At 33.5% G+C, this 18,712-nt stretch overlaps 1 protein-coding gene across 1 annotated transcript; it reads left to right on the top strand.

Annotated features, from left to right (window-relative positions):
• Positions 1-6,368: 6,368 nt before the first annotated feature.
• Positions 6,369-7,001, top strand: LOC143593325 (uncharacterized). The gene has a single exon (XM_077072989.1). The coding sequence runs from the start codon at positions 6,377-6,379 to the stop codon at positions 6,965-6,967; it is 591 nt and encodes a 196-aa protein (XP_076929104.1). The 5' UTR covers positions 6,369-6,376; the 3' UTR covers positions 6,968-7,001.
• Positions 7,002-18,712: the final 11,711 nt, after the last annotated feature.

The raw sequence follows: 18,712 nt of genomic DNA, 5'->3' as shown, positions 1-18,712 counted from the left end.
CGAAAGTTAACCAATTAGTCAAACTTGAATTACCTTCAAGAACTTAACCATTTGTATCTCCTTTGTATGCCCAATTGCACGCTGCTTTTATTCCTTCAATTGCATACATGTTCCAAGTCTTCAACATAAAAGTTATGTATTTCTTTTTAGTTATAAGTAATCATTTAAGAAATGTTATATTGTTTACATGTTTGGACTCATTTTCTGGTTTCCACTGCAGTTCTTCCATGCTTGGACTTGATCAGTCTATACACTTTTGTCACAAAAATAATTAAAAGATAACTTCTCACAAAAAAAACATCAAATAATTTAGTTTAAAAAAAATACATGTCATCTAAATATCTAATATAATTGTGTTAGTCTCAATTACACCAACAAGATTATCAACATTAGATTCATAGAACCTTTCTTCGTCAGTCTTAATTATATTATCATCCCAAACCTGTGTTCGACAAAGTTAGTTGGACAGCAGTAATCGATGTTGATGAATTAATGGTGTTTCGAGTAATTACATGATGAAGTGATGCTTTTGTGTGAACCAATGGACATCGATTGTGTTTCTGCCCATGTCTGAATTGAATTCGATGTGTAACAGCTGTAAGGGTAAAATCGTCAAATAAACTACTTTTGCTCATATCACATTTGAAGTATTATAGAGATACCAGATGAATGTCTCCCCATGAAATGAGAAAGGATGAGCAGTGCTTCAGTGAAATTATTTGCAAGTCAAACGTCAAAGTGAAATAAGTTACTCTTCAGCTTCAAAACCAATATGATTTCTAAACTGGTTGATCTAAATGTGTATCTATTGTAAGCTTCTGCTCGGATCAGGATGGATGAATTATTGATTGTCAAATACTTACTTATTGTAATCATACACAAAACATATTTCTACATCAAAAACAGATCAATCAAGCTGTAAGTTAACAAATTTAGCGTTGAAAATGTAAATTCCTACCGCTAATATTAAGAATTCGTCAAAACAAATAGAAACATAGAAGACTGGCTCAAATTATGGTGGTAGAAATAATACATATTACCAGAGCGTGATCAAACCAAAAATAAAATTATGGCTATATATTAAGCATATAGATTCAGTGAAACAATCAAGCAACGCAATTAATATGCATCTAGATATTAGAACAAGCAGAGAATCAAACCTTTTTATCTGGCCATGAATAAGGTTTCATATCCTGTTGTTGAGAAACTTTTGTACTACCCCACTGGCGTAAAAGGAATAACCAGACTCCTAGAACTACTCCCAAATAGCGATTCAAATTTTGCCAAAGATGAAGGGTGGAACAATTTTCCCACCTGAAATACAAGATTATTAAACTTTTATCAAATTACGGGAGATGAAATGACGCTTATTCTATTATAATATTGAAGAGGTAGGTCTCAGCAGAGCCCAGTTGGACCCGCAAGACTCACCTTGAACAGGGACGTCTGCGCGGTTGGACCCGCAAGACTCACCAAAGGGACGTCTGCGCAAAGACCAACTGGATCTGCAGGACCCACCACGCTCAGAGAGATGACGTCCTTACGCGCAGTACGCAAGCTGTTCCCGCAGGAAAAGCCTCCCAATGGTAACGTACTCCGCCTGTTCCCGCAGCTGCGGATACTAGCCATCAGGGAAGGCTACCCGCACTAACAGCAAGGCTACACGCACAAGGCACTAACTCTAAAATAATTCAGTAGTCACCTGAAGAAGGAATGAGCAAGCCGGGAATACTCCGGCACAAAGCCGGGAATACTCCCGCCCAAAGCCGGGAATACTCCCGCCCAAATGAGCCAGTCCGTACGCTACTGGAGGATCTTTTGTACTGTACCTGCCAAGGTATGGACAAAAGATCTGACCAAAGCAGCGGCAGCTCACTGACAACAGTACGACGAGCAGCACGCTCTAGTACTTAAAGTCACTATCAGCTGCTGCCTACTCACCAACCCTCATCGTGGCACGTGTGTAGCCTGCAGTTGGTGGAAAAGGAACAGTGCACAGCCGGCCATGTCACTATCAGCCGCTGCCTACCCACCAACCACTAGCATGGCACGTGCGTAGCCCACAGTTGGTAGAACAGGAATATTATACAGCCGGCTGTACCTGCTTGGAAACCTACCTTCGGCTATAAATACTCCAACACCTTGGAACGGTATCATCATCTTATATCTTCATATATTGTCTGATATCTGCTCTAGCTATTTCTCTTAATATACACTTATATTCAAGAGCAATCTAGTCTGATTCTCACGCCGGAGGGTGGTCACAAGGAGGTACCCCTCCTTCTCAGTGACGAGCTCACGGTGTCTGTTTTGCAGGTCATCAGAAGAACAACCATCTTTGCTGGACCTAACCCTCGTGGGAAACATCTACTTAACCCCCAGATTATCCGTAATCTGCCGGGGTCACCTAGTGTTTCTTCATATATATAGTTGGAAACAAGTGCGATGCGGCGGCGGAAATTTACAATGCAGTACTTGTTTTTTGTAAGTTTTTCGATTTTCTTGTGATGTATTGCTTACTCAATTTTCAGCGAATTTTATTGAAAAGTAGGAAAAAAATGGTAAGTATATTTGTTAAAGCCTAGCTACCGTCGCACCATAATATTGTCCGTTTTGGCCGGGATGTACCACTATCGCGCCACGGATTTGCTTTTGGTTGCCTATGTGGAGATTTCGCAGGAGGTCATCCATCCTGATACTACTTCCAACTGAGCACACTTAACTGTGGAGTTCTCCTCTCATCCATGTAACATCTCGGATTTTTCATATTCATATTCGTTTACGTTTAACCCGATCCGGGAATGTATTCGGATCTTTTGTATTAATGAAATCATGCAATTATTAGTAAATTAATTTTGTTTATCTTATTTTATAATTCTTTAACTTTAATTTTGTGTCAAATAGCCCTTAGAAATTCGTAAAATGGCTTAAAATGCATTTTTGGAACTTTATGGACTAAAAGTACCAAAAATGGAAATTCTTGTAAAAGAAGCCCTTAGCGCCGCTCGAAGGATTTGCTAGCGCCGCGCGAAGGAGCGTAGAACTTAGCGCAGCGCGAAGTTGTGCAGTTTTAGCCAGATTTGTTTCCGATCAACGTTTAATGCTAAATCTTTCCCTTATACACAAAGGAGGAGGTACGCCTCCCGATCTACATGCAGCGTATCCACCATATGCCGGACGACGACCTGCGGGTATGGTGTCTGCTGACCATATATGTGTTAATAATTGTTTTGGTGTATATATGTGTTAATTGTTTTGATCGAACCTTACCAAACGATCTGACTACGAGATGCAATTATTTATTAATATTAAAAACAATTTATTATTTTATTAATATAATATAAAAAACAATTTATTTATTTTATCAATTTATCATTAAAAAATAAAAAACAAAATGACACACAACTTTACATGCAATTTTTCAACTTACTTGATATGAACCGAGTGTACTCACCACTTAAACAAGACAAACTTCTAGGTTTCCATATTTCGACCTTATCGATGAATATTTAAGCTTGTCGGATTGTTGGGATGATAGTTACTTACCATTTTCGAGATGCCGATAACGAAAGCAGCCAAGAAATTGAATGTTAGTTTGGCAATGTTTAAGAAAAGATATAAGGAGCTTAACATAAAGAGATGGCCTCATAGAAAGCTTAAGAGCATTAAGTCACTAATTCAAAATGTTAAGGTAAGTTGCTATAATAGTATAATACATATATAGTTTAACAATGTTAATTTTCCCAAATAAGCCCTGCAACTGAATATTATTAAACTAGCTTTAGAGCCCGTGTAACACACGAGATAATCCAAATAATAAAGTTATAAATAAAGCAAATAAAAACATACTGTATTTGAAAAAATGATTACATCTATACTTACATCTATACTATGTGTACATAAATTGATTTTATTTATGTCAGAAATTGATTTTTTTTAAAATGAACTTAATAAATAATAATAATAACACAAGTGCAAAAACATACCTGAAAACGGTCTATCTATTGGAAATTTATAACCAAAATTGAAAGAATTTTTGTTATGAACCAATTTCAAAAAAACTTTTCATACAATAATAGTTCTGAGCTACACCATGAAAATGATTTTATAATTTTGAGGGGCTTGTCGACTTTGCCATAATGACAACACATAAAAATAACACGTTAACATGTTCAATTTTGTGAATGTTCGCTTCACTTGAGCATAATTTTGTATGACATGTTTCACATACTATATTTTAATCACTATTAAAGGAAAAACCAATGTTCACACAAATGTTTCAAATTTAATAAAAGTTAGAAGCATTGATAGGCCTAGAGGTAGCATGTCGAAAGTGTTCGCCGTATTTTCTTAAATTTTAATAGTTGTGGGAAAAATAGTTAATTAGCCAAAACCTGAATCTTTTCATTATTTCCAAAAATGTCATTGAAAATAATTTCGAAACCTAAATCACGTTTAAAATACTAACTTTCATTTGTTTGACATTTTCAAGTCAACACTTTGAATCTGTAACAAATTTGATGATAAATCTACTTGCATTCTCAAACTCTTAAAAATACTCATATTACCCTTTTTTGACCCGTAACAAATTTTGAGCCAAGTGTAGTTAACTTGTACCACACAATTTATTTACCAACTTTTGACACATAACAATCAAATTTAAGTTCCACAAAAATCTTGAAACAATAATTGATAGAAAAACCGAGAAACTGACTATGATAAACTTTATTATATATGAAAGTGAATGATATATATTATTACATTTTAACATATATATATATGTATATATATATATATAGCATCAGGATCATGTGAGAACTTTTTGGGAATTGAGAACTGTGAGAACCTTTTTGGACCACAAAAAAACCGAAAAATAAAAAAAAAATACAAAAATAAAAAAAACTAAAAAAATCAAAGTTCTTATTTATCATTCCGGTTTCTAAAAAAACGTAAAAAAAATTCTCGATTTAGCTAAATTATACATATATGTATAATATGTACATATATGTACACACATGCTTTTTTTCCTATACACATATGTATAATTTAAGGTAAATGATAATATACATATGTGTACATTACGTAACTAGAGATTAAATGAAAGTATACATATGTGTATAGGTATAATACGAATTAAAAAGAAAAAAAATTGTTTTTTTTATTATACATACATGTATAATATGTACACACATGTTTTTTCCTAAACACATATGTATAATTTAAGATAAATGATAATGTACATATGTGTACATTACGTAACTAAAGATTATATGAAAGTATACATATGTGTATAGGTATAATATGAATTAAAAAGAAAAAAAATAATTTCGAGTTTTTTTAATGAAACCGGAATGAAATATAAGAATTTTGGTTTTTTTACTTTTTTAAAATTTTTGTTTTTTTTATAATTTTTTAAATCTTTTTTAGAGGTTTTTTTTAATGATCCAAAATGATTTTCAAAGTTCTCAATTTGCCAATGGTTCTCTTAGGATCCTTACCCTATATATATGTATATGTGTGTGTATATATATATATAGTTTAGTAAATTAACTGAAAAATAAATTAATAGTTTTAAAGCATAAATTTATAATTTATAAGAGTATTTATTTTTATAAAAATGTATATAGTATATATAATAAAATAGAGTTTGAAGGAAAGTGAATAGCTTAATCATGTTATAGATATAATATAAATAGAGTGTAAAAGAAAAGTGAATAATTATTGATTTATGACATAGTTATTAAAAAGTTAGGCTTAACCACAAACTGACACGTGCCTACAATTATTTTACTTTATTATAATAGGTAGATAAATAAATAATAATAATAAATATTATTAATAATAATGATAAATAAAAATAATAATAAGAAAATAAAAGAAAACAAAGAAAAAAAAGGAAAAAAAAACATAATAAGATAAATTTGGTAGGTTTTTATAGAAAATCCACCAATACGTTACGTATAGTCCTATACGCGACATATTTGTCGGTTTTTTTTAGCAAAAAGAGGTGGTGCTCCTAAAAACCCGTAAAAATAAAATAACCATCCAAAAGAAAAAAATCGATGTAAAATCTTAAAATTATAAAACTAGAATCACAAATAAATATTACAAAAAAAAGGAATTTGTTCGAATAACTTATTTTTTGAATTACAATTTTCAACAAATCGGTTGAACAGAAATCATCTGAGCCGTCGATACGATATCAAAATGACAACATCCCAAAATTAAATTCCCAAAGATTACATCCTCATCCTCCAACATTTGGCATTTCCAATCTTACCCCTGCAACAACTTCCTCTATATAAACGCACGTAAGCCTCCAAAATATCAATCAAGAGAGAATTAGGGTTTTATTTTCTCTCTAGGGTTGCAAACAATGGCAGTTGACGGCGCAAGGAAATCCGGTACCGTCAAGTGGTTCAATGACACCAAAGGCTTCGGTTTCATCACGCCGGAAGATGGCGGCGAAGAGCTCTTCGTCCACCAGTCGTCCATCCGTACCGACGGCTTTCGCAGCCTCGGCGACGGTGAGTCCGTCGAGTATCTGATTGAAGAAGGATCTGACGGCAGGACCAAGGCTGCTGACGTCACCGGTCCAAATGAGGGTCCGGTTCAAGGTAGCACTCGTGGCGGCGGCGGCGGCGGCGGTGGTGATCGTTACGGCGGCGGTGGTGATCGTTACGGCGGCGGCGGTGGTGATCGTTACGGAGGAGGTGGTGGTTATAACGGTGGTAGCCGTGGTGGACGTGGCGGCGGCGGTGGATGTTACAAGTGTGGTGAGAATGGGCATATGGCTAGGGATTGTACTCAGAACGGCGGTGGTGGCGGCGGTGGTTATGGTGGTGGTGGTCGTGGCGGCGGCGGCGGTGGTTATGGTGGTGGTGGTCGTGGCGGCGGCGGCGGATGCTATAACTGTGGTGAGGAAGGGCATTTTTCAAGAGAGTGCCCTAACTCCAGCAACCGTTGATTTGGTTTTGTTTGATGGTGGATGATGAAGGGTGAATTTGCTTTTGGTTTTTTTATATCAGTTTAGTTTTATTTAGTTATATTATGTGGTGATGAATCAAAACTATGTTTCTTTTGGTATGAGTAATTTTGGTTGGATTTTTGGTGCTTGAATGATAAGTGATTATTGATAGTTTGATACTCAACTGTTTACATTTAGGGTTTCCGACACTTTATTTGTTAAAGCAGACTATTTAGAGTTTTGGGGGTGTTTGGGATTGTTTATTTTCACCGACTTATGAATTATAAACCTTGTAACTAAGGAATCCCAAACACCCTCTTAGAGCATTCTTATTTTTATAATTTAGAGAGTAGAGATTGATTCAGAGTATGCTCTTAGTGTGATAAAAATGGTTGCTCTAGATAAAGATTTTTTTTGTTTTATTTGTCATTAAATTGGCATATGTTTATATCTGATGAAGCTTTTTGATGGTGTTTGTGCCTTTATACTTTGCACAAATATCTGATAAGCATTTTGATGGTGTTTGTAGTAGGCTTTTACAGTCGTGCGTCACATCTTTTAGAATTCAAATTTTTTTTGTGTTATATCAATTGCTAGATTGTAAACGCTCTTTTATGTGAAGTTGTGTTTTTCGTCCATTTTAGTTAGAAGATTAAAGTGTCAAAATATTCCATGAGATTTGTTTAAGACAAAATGGCAAAAGACGTTCTTATGTTTGAACGTATTTTCACTAGACATCCTTTAGCAAAACTAATGGCAGAAAACGTATTTCATGTTTTAAATTCTGTTCACGTTACGTCCTTTGACACTAATCCAGTTAAACTTTTTTGTTAAATATGGTCATGTGCTTTGCATGTGAGGGCAATGTGGTCATTTTACCCCTTTAAGGACTGTTTGTATAATTAGACCAAAGATTTGGTCTTTTGAAAAAATACTTTTAACTGAGTTAACTGAGTTAGTGTCAAAGGACGTAACGTGAACAGAATTTGAAACATGAAATACGTTTTCTGCCATTAGTTTTGCTAAAGGATGTCTAGTGAAAAAATGTTCAAACATAAAGGACGTCTTTTGCCATTTTGTCTTTGTTTAATTATGTGCTATTACCAAATCCACACAACCACCACCCGCCACCCCTTTACCCTTAGTCATCAACTCATCATCACACACAACCCCAAAACCTTGGTTCGCTAGAAATTCTGTTTATGTACAAATACGATCTAAACCCCGAATCTGGATTGTTTAAATCTCACCTAATATAGACTCAGTCAAATACTAACAATGCAAGACAAAACAAAAACTACAGTACACGAAAATCGATCAGAACCTATATCGATTCAAGTGTTACTAGCATAACCCAGTTGGGGTCAGTGGCGGTGGGTGACAATAGAAAGCGAATGGTTCTAGGCCACACACAACCCCTTCTCTTCTTCGGTCACAATCTCCGGCCACCGTCTTCTTCTACAAAACACCACCGCCACCATACTGAAATTAGGCTTAATGGTTTTTCTTTGTGTAAACTTTACCTTACTTTCGAGCCTCAATATCACTAGAAATTGTGGCGGCGGTTGTGGTAGCACACCTTAATATCACTATAAAATCTGGCGGATGAGTTAATATTCTATACGAGAGGAAGCGCACATAAATCCTTATTGTCGTTCCATATGAGTGGGAAGAGAAGAGTCGCCATATTTGTTTTGAGTCAGCATTGAACTCGCTGGAAGTAGAGGATCACGGTGGCTATGGGAGGTGGCGTTTGGTGCGTTGATGGTGATTGGACTTTGGAGAACGATGGTAGCAGATAATTAGGGTTTTGATTTTAAAGATCAGGGTCATCTCGTGGGTAAGCTAAATGAGGCCATGGTTTTATGCCTTCAATTTTATAGGGCCTCCATCTTAAATAATAGTTATGTATTATGAGATTTTGAAAGTATAGTTCTTTTTGAATTACTAATATTGATTTGCTCATATCCATTATCAGTGCATATCATCCATATTCTATAATTCTTATATATTCTCTAGCGTTATACACATAAATAAAGAATACAAAAGAAAAAAGCCTCAATATTTTAGTTAGTTTTAAGCCTTCGAAGACGTTGAGCCTGCCTGTAACATTCGTTAATTTTCAAACCCGAAACCCAACCCGTTGTAGTTTTCGATGTGACTAGAAATCTTTTTAATCAATGAAATGTTGGATGCCTATGTTTTATTCATGTTATTGGCCATTGATATCAAAGTTAGATCATATTTACCATGCTAACATATTCGCAAGTTTTGATAAATCGAAAATTGTTGCCTCACATTGTTACTTATACTGTGTTACGTATTTAAAGCGTTTGAAAACTCGTATAACCTAGCTCGATATTTGGAGTCCCTAATAAGTTATATATATGTATTTTGCCTATACACAATAAGTTAAAACTCATTAGTGTGCTTCCTTCATTTTATAACACAATAAATTGTTGCATGGACCTTTAAACATTTAACTAGCCTAAGTACTATGTCTAATTAATTATTGTAGCAAATATTCCTTCCCATATGTTAAAAATACAATATAATCCAACCCAAAACACCCCCAAAACCGTTCACCCACCCTCTTTCCAAGTTTTACAACTTTTTACAAAAACAAACTTTCCCAAGTTAGCTCCTCCAAACCTTGTTATTTATAGGAGACTATCATCCCCTCTATTTCTCTTGTACCATTCCTATTCTTCTTTAAAATTCAAAGAAGAATTTATCTTCTCACTCCCTTTCTCTCTATCTCTCATCTTCACATTCTTCATTTTTCTTATTGTTACTACTAGGATAGTACATATGTTACACACGGATAGAACATAGTTGAAAACATAATATATATGTAACATCATATAAATTTAATGAAATGCAAATTTGTATTTATAAATAAATGATAATATTAAATGAATTAAGGCATCATAACTTATTTGAATCAAATACAAAGACTAACAAATAGTTACCATGCAAATGTTGCATTTATAAATAAATGATAATTTTACCTGGTCATACTGTAATATTAAACGACAAATAGTTACCATACAAATAACTTCTTTATTACCATACAAAGCAAACAAATAGAAATAACGATGTGTTGTGGTTACATTAGAAGAGCCCGTGCGTTGCGGTGGGGCGCAGTGGGAATTCGGTGGTCTGCGGTTCGGTTCTTTATGTTCTCATTTGGTTGGAATTTTGATTATGTTTGTCTATTTAATAACGGGCGAACATGAACACGTCTCCTTTGTTCATTTATGTTTATGAAGGTTTACGTATTTATATATGTTTATTTCTGTTCGTTTACAATAACAAATAATATGCCACGGTACCCTAAACAATATGCTAGAATTAGCAATAATGTAATATAAAATATTAAAAATTCATTAACATAAATTTAAATAAATATAATAAAGGCTTTAGTTTCCACACACAACTTGTAAAATTTGAAAAGAAATCTATTCAACCATTTTAAATTTTAAAAGTTAGTCTACAGATAAACAACTTAATAATCGAATGTCATATGCACATATGGGAAACATATTCATGTAATTAGAGCTCCGTAATTGCGAGTCACATGATAGGAAACTCAAAGAAAAGTGGAAACTTATTCATATATTTAGAACTACGTAATTGTGAGTCACATGACAGTAAACCCAAAGAAAAGTATGAAGAAATTGTTGAATATCACAAAGTGAATCAAGAATCGCAACCAAACAAGAACAGAAAGCTTGCTTAACTCAAGTGACTCTTTGCTTTGATTTATTCGACTAATGAAAAACAAAACGGAATACAATAAAAATAGACAAAGATCCAAGGGTATATAGAGCCATCGAATGTACTAACCTGTTGCAAATCAAATACTAAATTTGAATTAAACTCAAAATATAAATAATATTTGAATTCAAATAATAAACACATTATTATAAGTAGGAGTCTCCTCCACCACCCACGAGACTCGTCCGTACCACCTTATTTTTAGCCAATGTTGCACAAGTTTAATAGAAACCTGTTTCTTCTACCTGATTAGAACTCAATCAAAATTTATGCCATATATTTACATAACACAAAGGGAGATAAAAAATTAGCACCAAATAGAAATAACATATAAAATTCAATTATGGTATAATATAATTGATGTTCAAATTCATCTTCAAACAGAAACATAAAACTGAATTTCTAGTAAAGATATATCTTTCTTGGTTGATTACTAATGGTATAAAATTCAATTATAGTATAATATGATTGACGTTCATCAATGCCCTAACCTCCGGTTCAGGCTACAAGAAAACAAAGAAATAACAAAATATCGTATAACGTTTAAAATATATGCCAACAGTATCAAGATGTGCAATTGTCTCAAAGAGCTAAAGTTGTTTCATTGGGTAATTAATTTTTAATTAAACAAGGCGCAAATTATGCAACAGGCCGGAATAATAAACCCATTCATAAGTCGCGGTTTTCAAAACCTTTTTTTTAAGAAGTATACTCGATAACCACTTTATTTTGTTTTATTAATAAAGGAACTGTTGTGTAGGTGACACTGTGGAATAATAAACATTTATTACTAAATACAAAAACAAAATCGAATTAACAATTTTTTAATTTGGGTTAGCACAGACACACACTTGAGCACAGATCTGCAAAGTGAGATAAAGGCATAGATGAATATGCGGAACATGAAGACAAATTGAAGTCTCCAACAACGCTTGTATGTGTAACTGATTATATCGTCCACCACATGAGAAGTTGCTCAATATTGTCAGGAAGAATATTTGTTGACTTTAAGTTATGATGAACAACAGGCTGTTGATAAGCCTTGTACAAGTACCTTAACAGAAACAAACATTTAATCACTCACTCGCACCATAGTGTATTGAAAATCACAACAAATATATACTTAAGCATTACACCATAGTGTATTGAAAATCACAACAAATATATACTCAAGCATTACACGAAAGCATTTTGTAAATTTTGTCATTTAAATGCAAAGCTTCATGTAATGTCATGTTTTCACAATATTCATAAACAAAGTCTTTTGACCATGTTCATGACAATATAATCTTGTATTGGTTAAAAAAAGGAAATTGAGATAGATTATTATTGTTATTATTATTATCGAAATAGAAATAGACTAAAAAATTGGGTCGTTAGAAATGGACCAAAATAATGAATTCAGGACTAAATTTTTTAACGATTACACTTTTGGACCTAATATGTTTGGGCTACATCATTTTTTAGTTTTCCTATTAATAATCTAAAATTGGTTTCTCCGGTTCGGTTCACTTTTTCTTTGGTTTTGGTTGATAGCAAAACCGGATAAAAAATTTGGTTTATGCAAAAAAACCGACGGCTTTTTAATTGCGTTTGGTTATTTAAGTCCTTATTTAAGCCAATTGTTTCCAAAAGTCACTTTTGACATGGATAGTCAAACTTGTCATTAAAATCAAATTTGACCAATAAAAAGTCAAGATTGACAAATAACGTATGATTAGTCAACAAATTTTAACAGCCAAATATAAAAAAAATATATTGCCAATTGTGTCTAAAACTTTCATCATGCATATGTGATCATTAACTGTCTTTCTACATGTTTAAACAGGACAAAATTTTAACACAAAATACGATCAACCATGGAAAAAAAAAAGCTATTTAAGTCCACATCATAAAATAACTCAACTTTTGTGACTCTGCTTCTCCCTGGCAATAGCATACATGTGTATGCATTAAAAACAAACATTCACATAGGGTGCAATTTTAGACTCTTAGGCATAAACAAGATTGATATGTGATGCAATGCTAACTTACCTTATCAATTGAATTCACCATGGATCGCATGGTGAATTATAGAATCACATGATGCTACCAAGGTTTGGTATAAGAGATGTAAATATAACATCAAGAATATTATGTCCTTTTTTCGGCCATTGCCTGGATTAAGTTGCTCTAAACTTTCAATAAAAAGACAGAAAATAATTTCAATTAGGCTAAATGCAAATTCACGGAAAATTATCATTTTATCATCTTCTTCATGAAGATGTCTATCTTTTGGTATGTAAATTCCATTTCCCTCTTTAGTATCATATACCTACCTATGGTCAAGCAATAGTAACAGTGTACAGATTGTTAATTATGGGCTACCATACTGGGAGAGTTAAAGATACAACAGACAATAAAGTAATTTCACCTTGCTTAAGCCGTTCAAATTCAGAATACAGGTCCTTCATCATCTTCTGATTAATCTAATACATATCAAATAAATAAATCGAATAAATTTCAAGATAATATATACAAATACAACAATAAAAAATAGGGAATTCGCATTACCATATGATTTGTTGATTGCCAAAATTGAAGATTTGGACTTGGAGATTGGGCCGTTTCTTTTGGAGCATGTCCATCCATAGATATAAACGTACAATGTATAGCCACTAATATTTATGAACATTAATCAAAGTAACAAAAAAACTAATAGACAAGCCACAACTGAAATCGACATAAACCCAAATGTCACACCCCGACTAGCACAATGCGAAAGCGTAAAACGGGAATGTAACAGACACCTCTGATATCAGCACATTGTTTATAAAGAAACATTACAAACTAATTTACAATATATTACATTTCTTTGTTCTATCATTGTTTAACAGTTTAGGCGATACAAACAAAACTAGTTCGTTAATTACACATTCTTACTACTATCGCCCTTGCTTCTATTCACGTAGCATCAACCATACACTTCAGGCAAGTAACAAGTCACCAAATCATTCCAATTTAGGTACACCTGAAAAGCAGTTTAAAACGGATCAACTACTAGAGTTGGTGAGTTTCACGAGTTTAAAGAAAACAGTAATGAGTGTTCACAAGTCAACACTTGTAATCATGAAATAAGTATGTATGTATGTGAATGATGTATGTGATGTAATTATGCTAAGCTACAGTGAAGCCTGGACTGTTCGTGCTGCGTGCCTCCATTTCCCACGCTCAATCAACCACTGTGGCTCCCCTTCCGCTCACAACATGCCCCGGTAGCTATGTCTAACACTACATAGCTTGTTTGTTTAAATATGGTCATGTGCAAACGGTGCTATGTGACACGGCAACCAGGCCGATTCCGTTTGGGTTTGTCAAACCAATAGTACTATTCACAAGCCACCGGCTCGAAGTTAATCACTGTGATCGTGGGGACTTTCGTGTGTTAGCACTTAGATAATTCACATCAATACATGTTTCAGGTATGTATATGTAATCAAACATGCTTTTCACCCCAAAAGTTCGTAAAACAGTTTAAAAGTGGGGTCATGAAACTCACGGTTTAGTAGATATTCGGTACTGTATCAGCTCGTGGTTCGTTCGGTCCGCTATCAGTAGTTCCTATAATCAATATTATAATAATATTAATATTTTAATATTATTATAATCTCAATACTAAACTGGGCTGTATAACTAATCTGGGTGTAGCTGGAACGCCCAGAAAGTGGCAATAGGCTTAGGTTGTGATGTTGTTCAATGTCTAATACTTAAAACCGAACTTGACTCAGATTCCCGTTTTCGCAGCTGGGCCAAGTTGTTCGTTTACGCGTTCATAAAACAGTTATGGGAAAATAAGCTTGAGTAAATGTATTGGTTAATAAAATGATTAAATTATAAAGAAGGATCACATACTGGGGTCCCGGATTAGTCACGGGGCCCGTTTCCATTTATTCAGTTTGATTTGAGAAGAAACGCGCACAATCCACCCGGATTGTCTAGGTTTCTCATAGAAAAGTTCGTTTTTACTTAATTAGTCCAAAAATATGATTTTTGATCACTCTTGGTGTTCTGATTTTCCCGCAGGTTCACTAGTCGCGAACTTGTCGGTTTTTATAAAAACTGAATTTGTTTAATATTCAGATTAGCATAATTAATTAACCGTTAATCATTAAATTATGAAAATTTAACCACTTATCAATTAAAATATGTAGATTTTTATAAAAATATTTCTGGAATTTATTTACTGATTTATTAATTTATAAAAATTCATTTTATTAGCTATATTTCGCCTGAAAATCGTCCGTTTACCCCAAACAATTTCCAAAAATTCAAAAAAAATTCCTAAATACTCAAATAATGTTCCAAAACAACCTGTATCAATTCCAGAATGTAAAAAGTTCGTGCAATATTCTTTTCGGCCCAAATTCGGCTGTAAAAATTTACACGAACGCAAATAAACAAAACACCTTTAAACTTCTCCAAATGATCCAAAAATTCATATGTGATCAAAATACATCAAATCTGAGTTCCCAGAAAAATTTCATAATTTTTGAAGTATTTTAGCTATTTTTCCCAAATAAACGTCCCAATTCGGTAATAAATTCGCCAAATATTCTCGGATGGTCAAAAATTACCAAATTTAAACAGGGACTCACTTACATGATCCCTGATGTCCCTGAAAAATTTCAAGTCCTAAAAATATGCACATCACAACCTTAACCTAAATAGCCCGTAAGCGAGTGTTTCGGCATTACCTTAGCGGGTTTGGCTCGTTTCCGACCTTTTAATCAAGTTTTCAGGTTCTTGTGCTTCTAAGAAAGCTAGGTACAAGTCCTATATCACAAACCAAGCAATATTTCATCAACATAACAGCCCTTAAGTTAGGGTTTCGGCTAGTGTACAAAAACGAACTTTTGAACCGTAAAAACGTCGTTTCAACCCTTTAATCCGTGTTTATGGCCAAAAAAATTATCAAAACAGGTTCCCTACCATGTGTATGATCAAAACATGTTTATGGACCATTTTTAGGATTTTTACACGGTTAGGAATGATTTTTAGTAACCAAGACATGTTTTTATGGTATTAAACAAGTTTAAACAAGTGTAAAAGTAGCTTATTTAAGTTCTTACCTTAGGGTTTTGGAAGTTTTCTGGCTGAAACAGAAGTGGTGTCCAGAGTTTTCCAAGAAATGATGTTAAAAATGGCTTGAACCTAGTTTAAATGTGAAAGAATAAACAAGGGGGGGGGTGGCGGCTGCGATCGGACCATCATGGGCCCCCTTTGGGCCCATTTTGGCCCAAGTTTCTGATTTCTCAAGCCCAAATACGAAAATCCCGGTCCAAATTTAGTTCGGGTTCGGTTTTTGGCGCGAAAAACTTATCGGGTGCGTTAAACAACGCGAAAACGAGTGTTTTTCGGCTAGTTTTGTGTAAAATTATAAAAACATACTATATGTTTGTAAAAATCAAAAATATTTTCACGGATCACTTAAAACATTTCAAATAAGTGTTTGGTAAGTCTTTTTCGGCTTAACGGATGATACAATGCTTGGTTTGTAACTATCTTTCGCGTTTAAATCTATAGCGGGTGGTTAAACGAGCATGTTTTCGTTTAACTTGTTTGCTATCAAACTAAGACCATATTTCTAATATTTTAGCTTGTATAGATCGTATATCACTTATAAATGCCCCCCCGGGATATCTGGGTCATAACCCGACCCATTCGGTTGATCGTTCGTTTGTTACGCAACAGGCGTTTATTTGCTTAATCGGTAAATACGTACTGAGGTGTACCTTGTTTTGGCTCAAATGTCACACCAAATCTGTTGGAAAGACATATACAAAGTACATGCGCAGCATACGAACCGGTTGCCATTGTTGTGATGATGAATCAGGATAGAAAAAGACTGACATAAGCTCCGGCCAGCAACCTCAGTAGATTTAACCTAATTTGTCGATTAGAAGGAGAATAATCAATTGACCGGTTGTCGACAAAAGCCCAAACCTTAGATGTATATGAGGTCTTAAAGCAGACTTCAATTGAAACGGATGGGGTTTCAACCGTGGGTAAATTGAGGGTAAAGCATTCAATTGAAGGATTTCATTAATCTTGCAAAGCAATGAATAGAATTGAATATCACCAGAGCAATGAATGCACAATATAGATACCATCGAAGCCCAAGCCTGAGTATTCAATTTAGCATTAAATTTTAAGGCGTCTTATGTAGAGAGGGCATGGAAGGTGAAATGGTGCCTATCTCTATTATAATGTAAATATAGATAATGATAACAAATAGAATGTTTGAAATGAATTTGCAGTATGAGAATTTTATTAGTGAAACTATAATAACATAAAAAAATGGTGACTTAATATGAGAAGGTATAATACATGACAAATACATGATTTTAAATATTAAAAATTATGCAAACTGATGGAAAGGTTAATATTTTAAAAATTAAATAATTATAACTATAATATAATATATATTAAGTCATATAATACATCTGTAAAATCAATTGTTATACTGGTATGGAGATGTTAAATTTGATTTGAATATTTAGAATTGGTTATCGAAAATATGTGGGTTTTATTTAAGACATGAATCTTGAAATTTAGACATAACTACTTACATTTACACATAAATAAAATGTAAATTTTGATGATGTTTGAAACTATAAAAATCTTTTAAATTTTGTTGATATTGGTGAGATTAAATGTAAGTTATAATGATTATGTTCATTAATTTGAATTTAAAATAGAACATTGATTATAATGACTATCTTCATGTTAAATTGAAGTATAAAATTATATAAAAACAGAAATAAATAAAGGTACATTTTATTATAAATGAATTTTTAATTTAACTTTTGTTTTAGTGATATTCAAAGACTTTTTAGTTAGATATATTAAATCGAAAGTTAAGGTTCAATTTTACGAATAATAAAAAAATATCAAAACAATAAACTTGGGTTCTACTAATTTTACTAAATAATATAGAGATAATTACAAAAGTTAAAACTAAATCGGTTAATTAGAAAACTTACAAAAATTATGGAAAGAATTTTAATTTTTGAAACATTAAAATGGGGTGTTTATTTTATACATTAATTTTGACATTTATGCCTAATTACAAAATGGTGTAAGGCCCCGTTACCGGTAACCCTACTTTCGTGTTGGATTTACTCATAAACACAGTTCTAAATATCAGAGTTGATTAAAACATTTACGCGGAAAATAAAACTTTCATAAAACATTACAATATTTCATAACTTGTCTCAAAACATCCTTTGTCTTTCACATTAAAACATTAAAATTAAAACATCATAAGTCTTCAGATGCCAGACTCTTGTTCAATGCCACGTGTCTCCTCAAGCGAGCTGCCTCATCCTACTCACCTGCGTGCATACTAAAAGTCAGCTACGCTGAGTGAGTTCTAGTTAATCACATAATCATACAATACATTCTTACATTTCATACTTAACCTCTTAACTTTCTTTTATACACACCTAAGTGCTTTTACTTTCATTTTTACCTTCATACTTTCTTTTCATACATAATCATACGTTTTAAAGAGCCTTTCGCCCTATAACCTCACATATATTATAAGGGTCTGGTCCCTAGTTTTCGAATATTAGAAGGGTTCGATTCCCTAACATCACAGATATTATAAGGGTCTGGTCCCTAACATCACAGATATTATAAGGGTCTGGTCCCTAGTTTTCGAATATTAGAAGGGTTCGATTCCCTAACATCACAGATATTATAAGGGTCTGGTCCCTAGTTTTCGAATATTAGAAGGGTTCGATTCCCTAACATCACAGATATTATAAGGGTCTGGTCCCTAACATCACAGATATTATAAGGGTCTGGTCCCTAGTTTTCGAATATTAGAAGGGTTCGATTCCCTAACATCACAGATATTATAAGGGTCTGGTCCCTAGTTTTCGAATATTAGAAGGGTTCGATTCCCTAACATCACAGAAATTA

The sequence above is a fragment of the Bidens hawaiensis genome, unplaced genomic scaffold, assembly GCF_021521415.1.
Source record: "Bidens hawaiensis isolate Kalapana, Puna unplaced genomic scaffold, B.hawaiensis_p1.1 tig00041921_1, whole genome shotgun sequence".
Classification (NCBI taxonomy): domain Eukaryota; kingdom Viridiplantae; phylum Streptophyta; class Magnoliopsida; order Asterales; family Asteraceae; genus Bidens; species Bidens hawaiensis.
This window is presented reverse-complemented; position numbering and strand designations above follow the sequence as displayed.

Coding starts and splice junctions, on each gene's coding strand:
- LOC143593325 (XM_077072989.1), top strand. CDS start 6,377: ATGGCAGTTGACGGCGCAAGGAAATCCGGTACCGTCAAGTGGTTCAAT.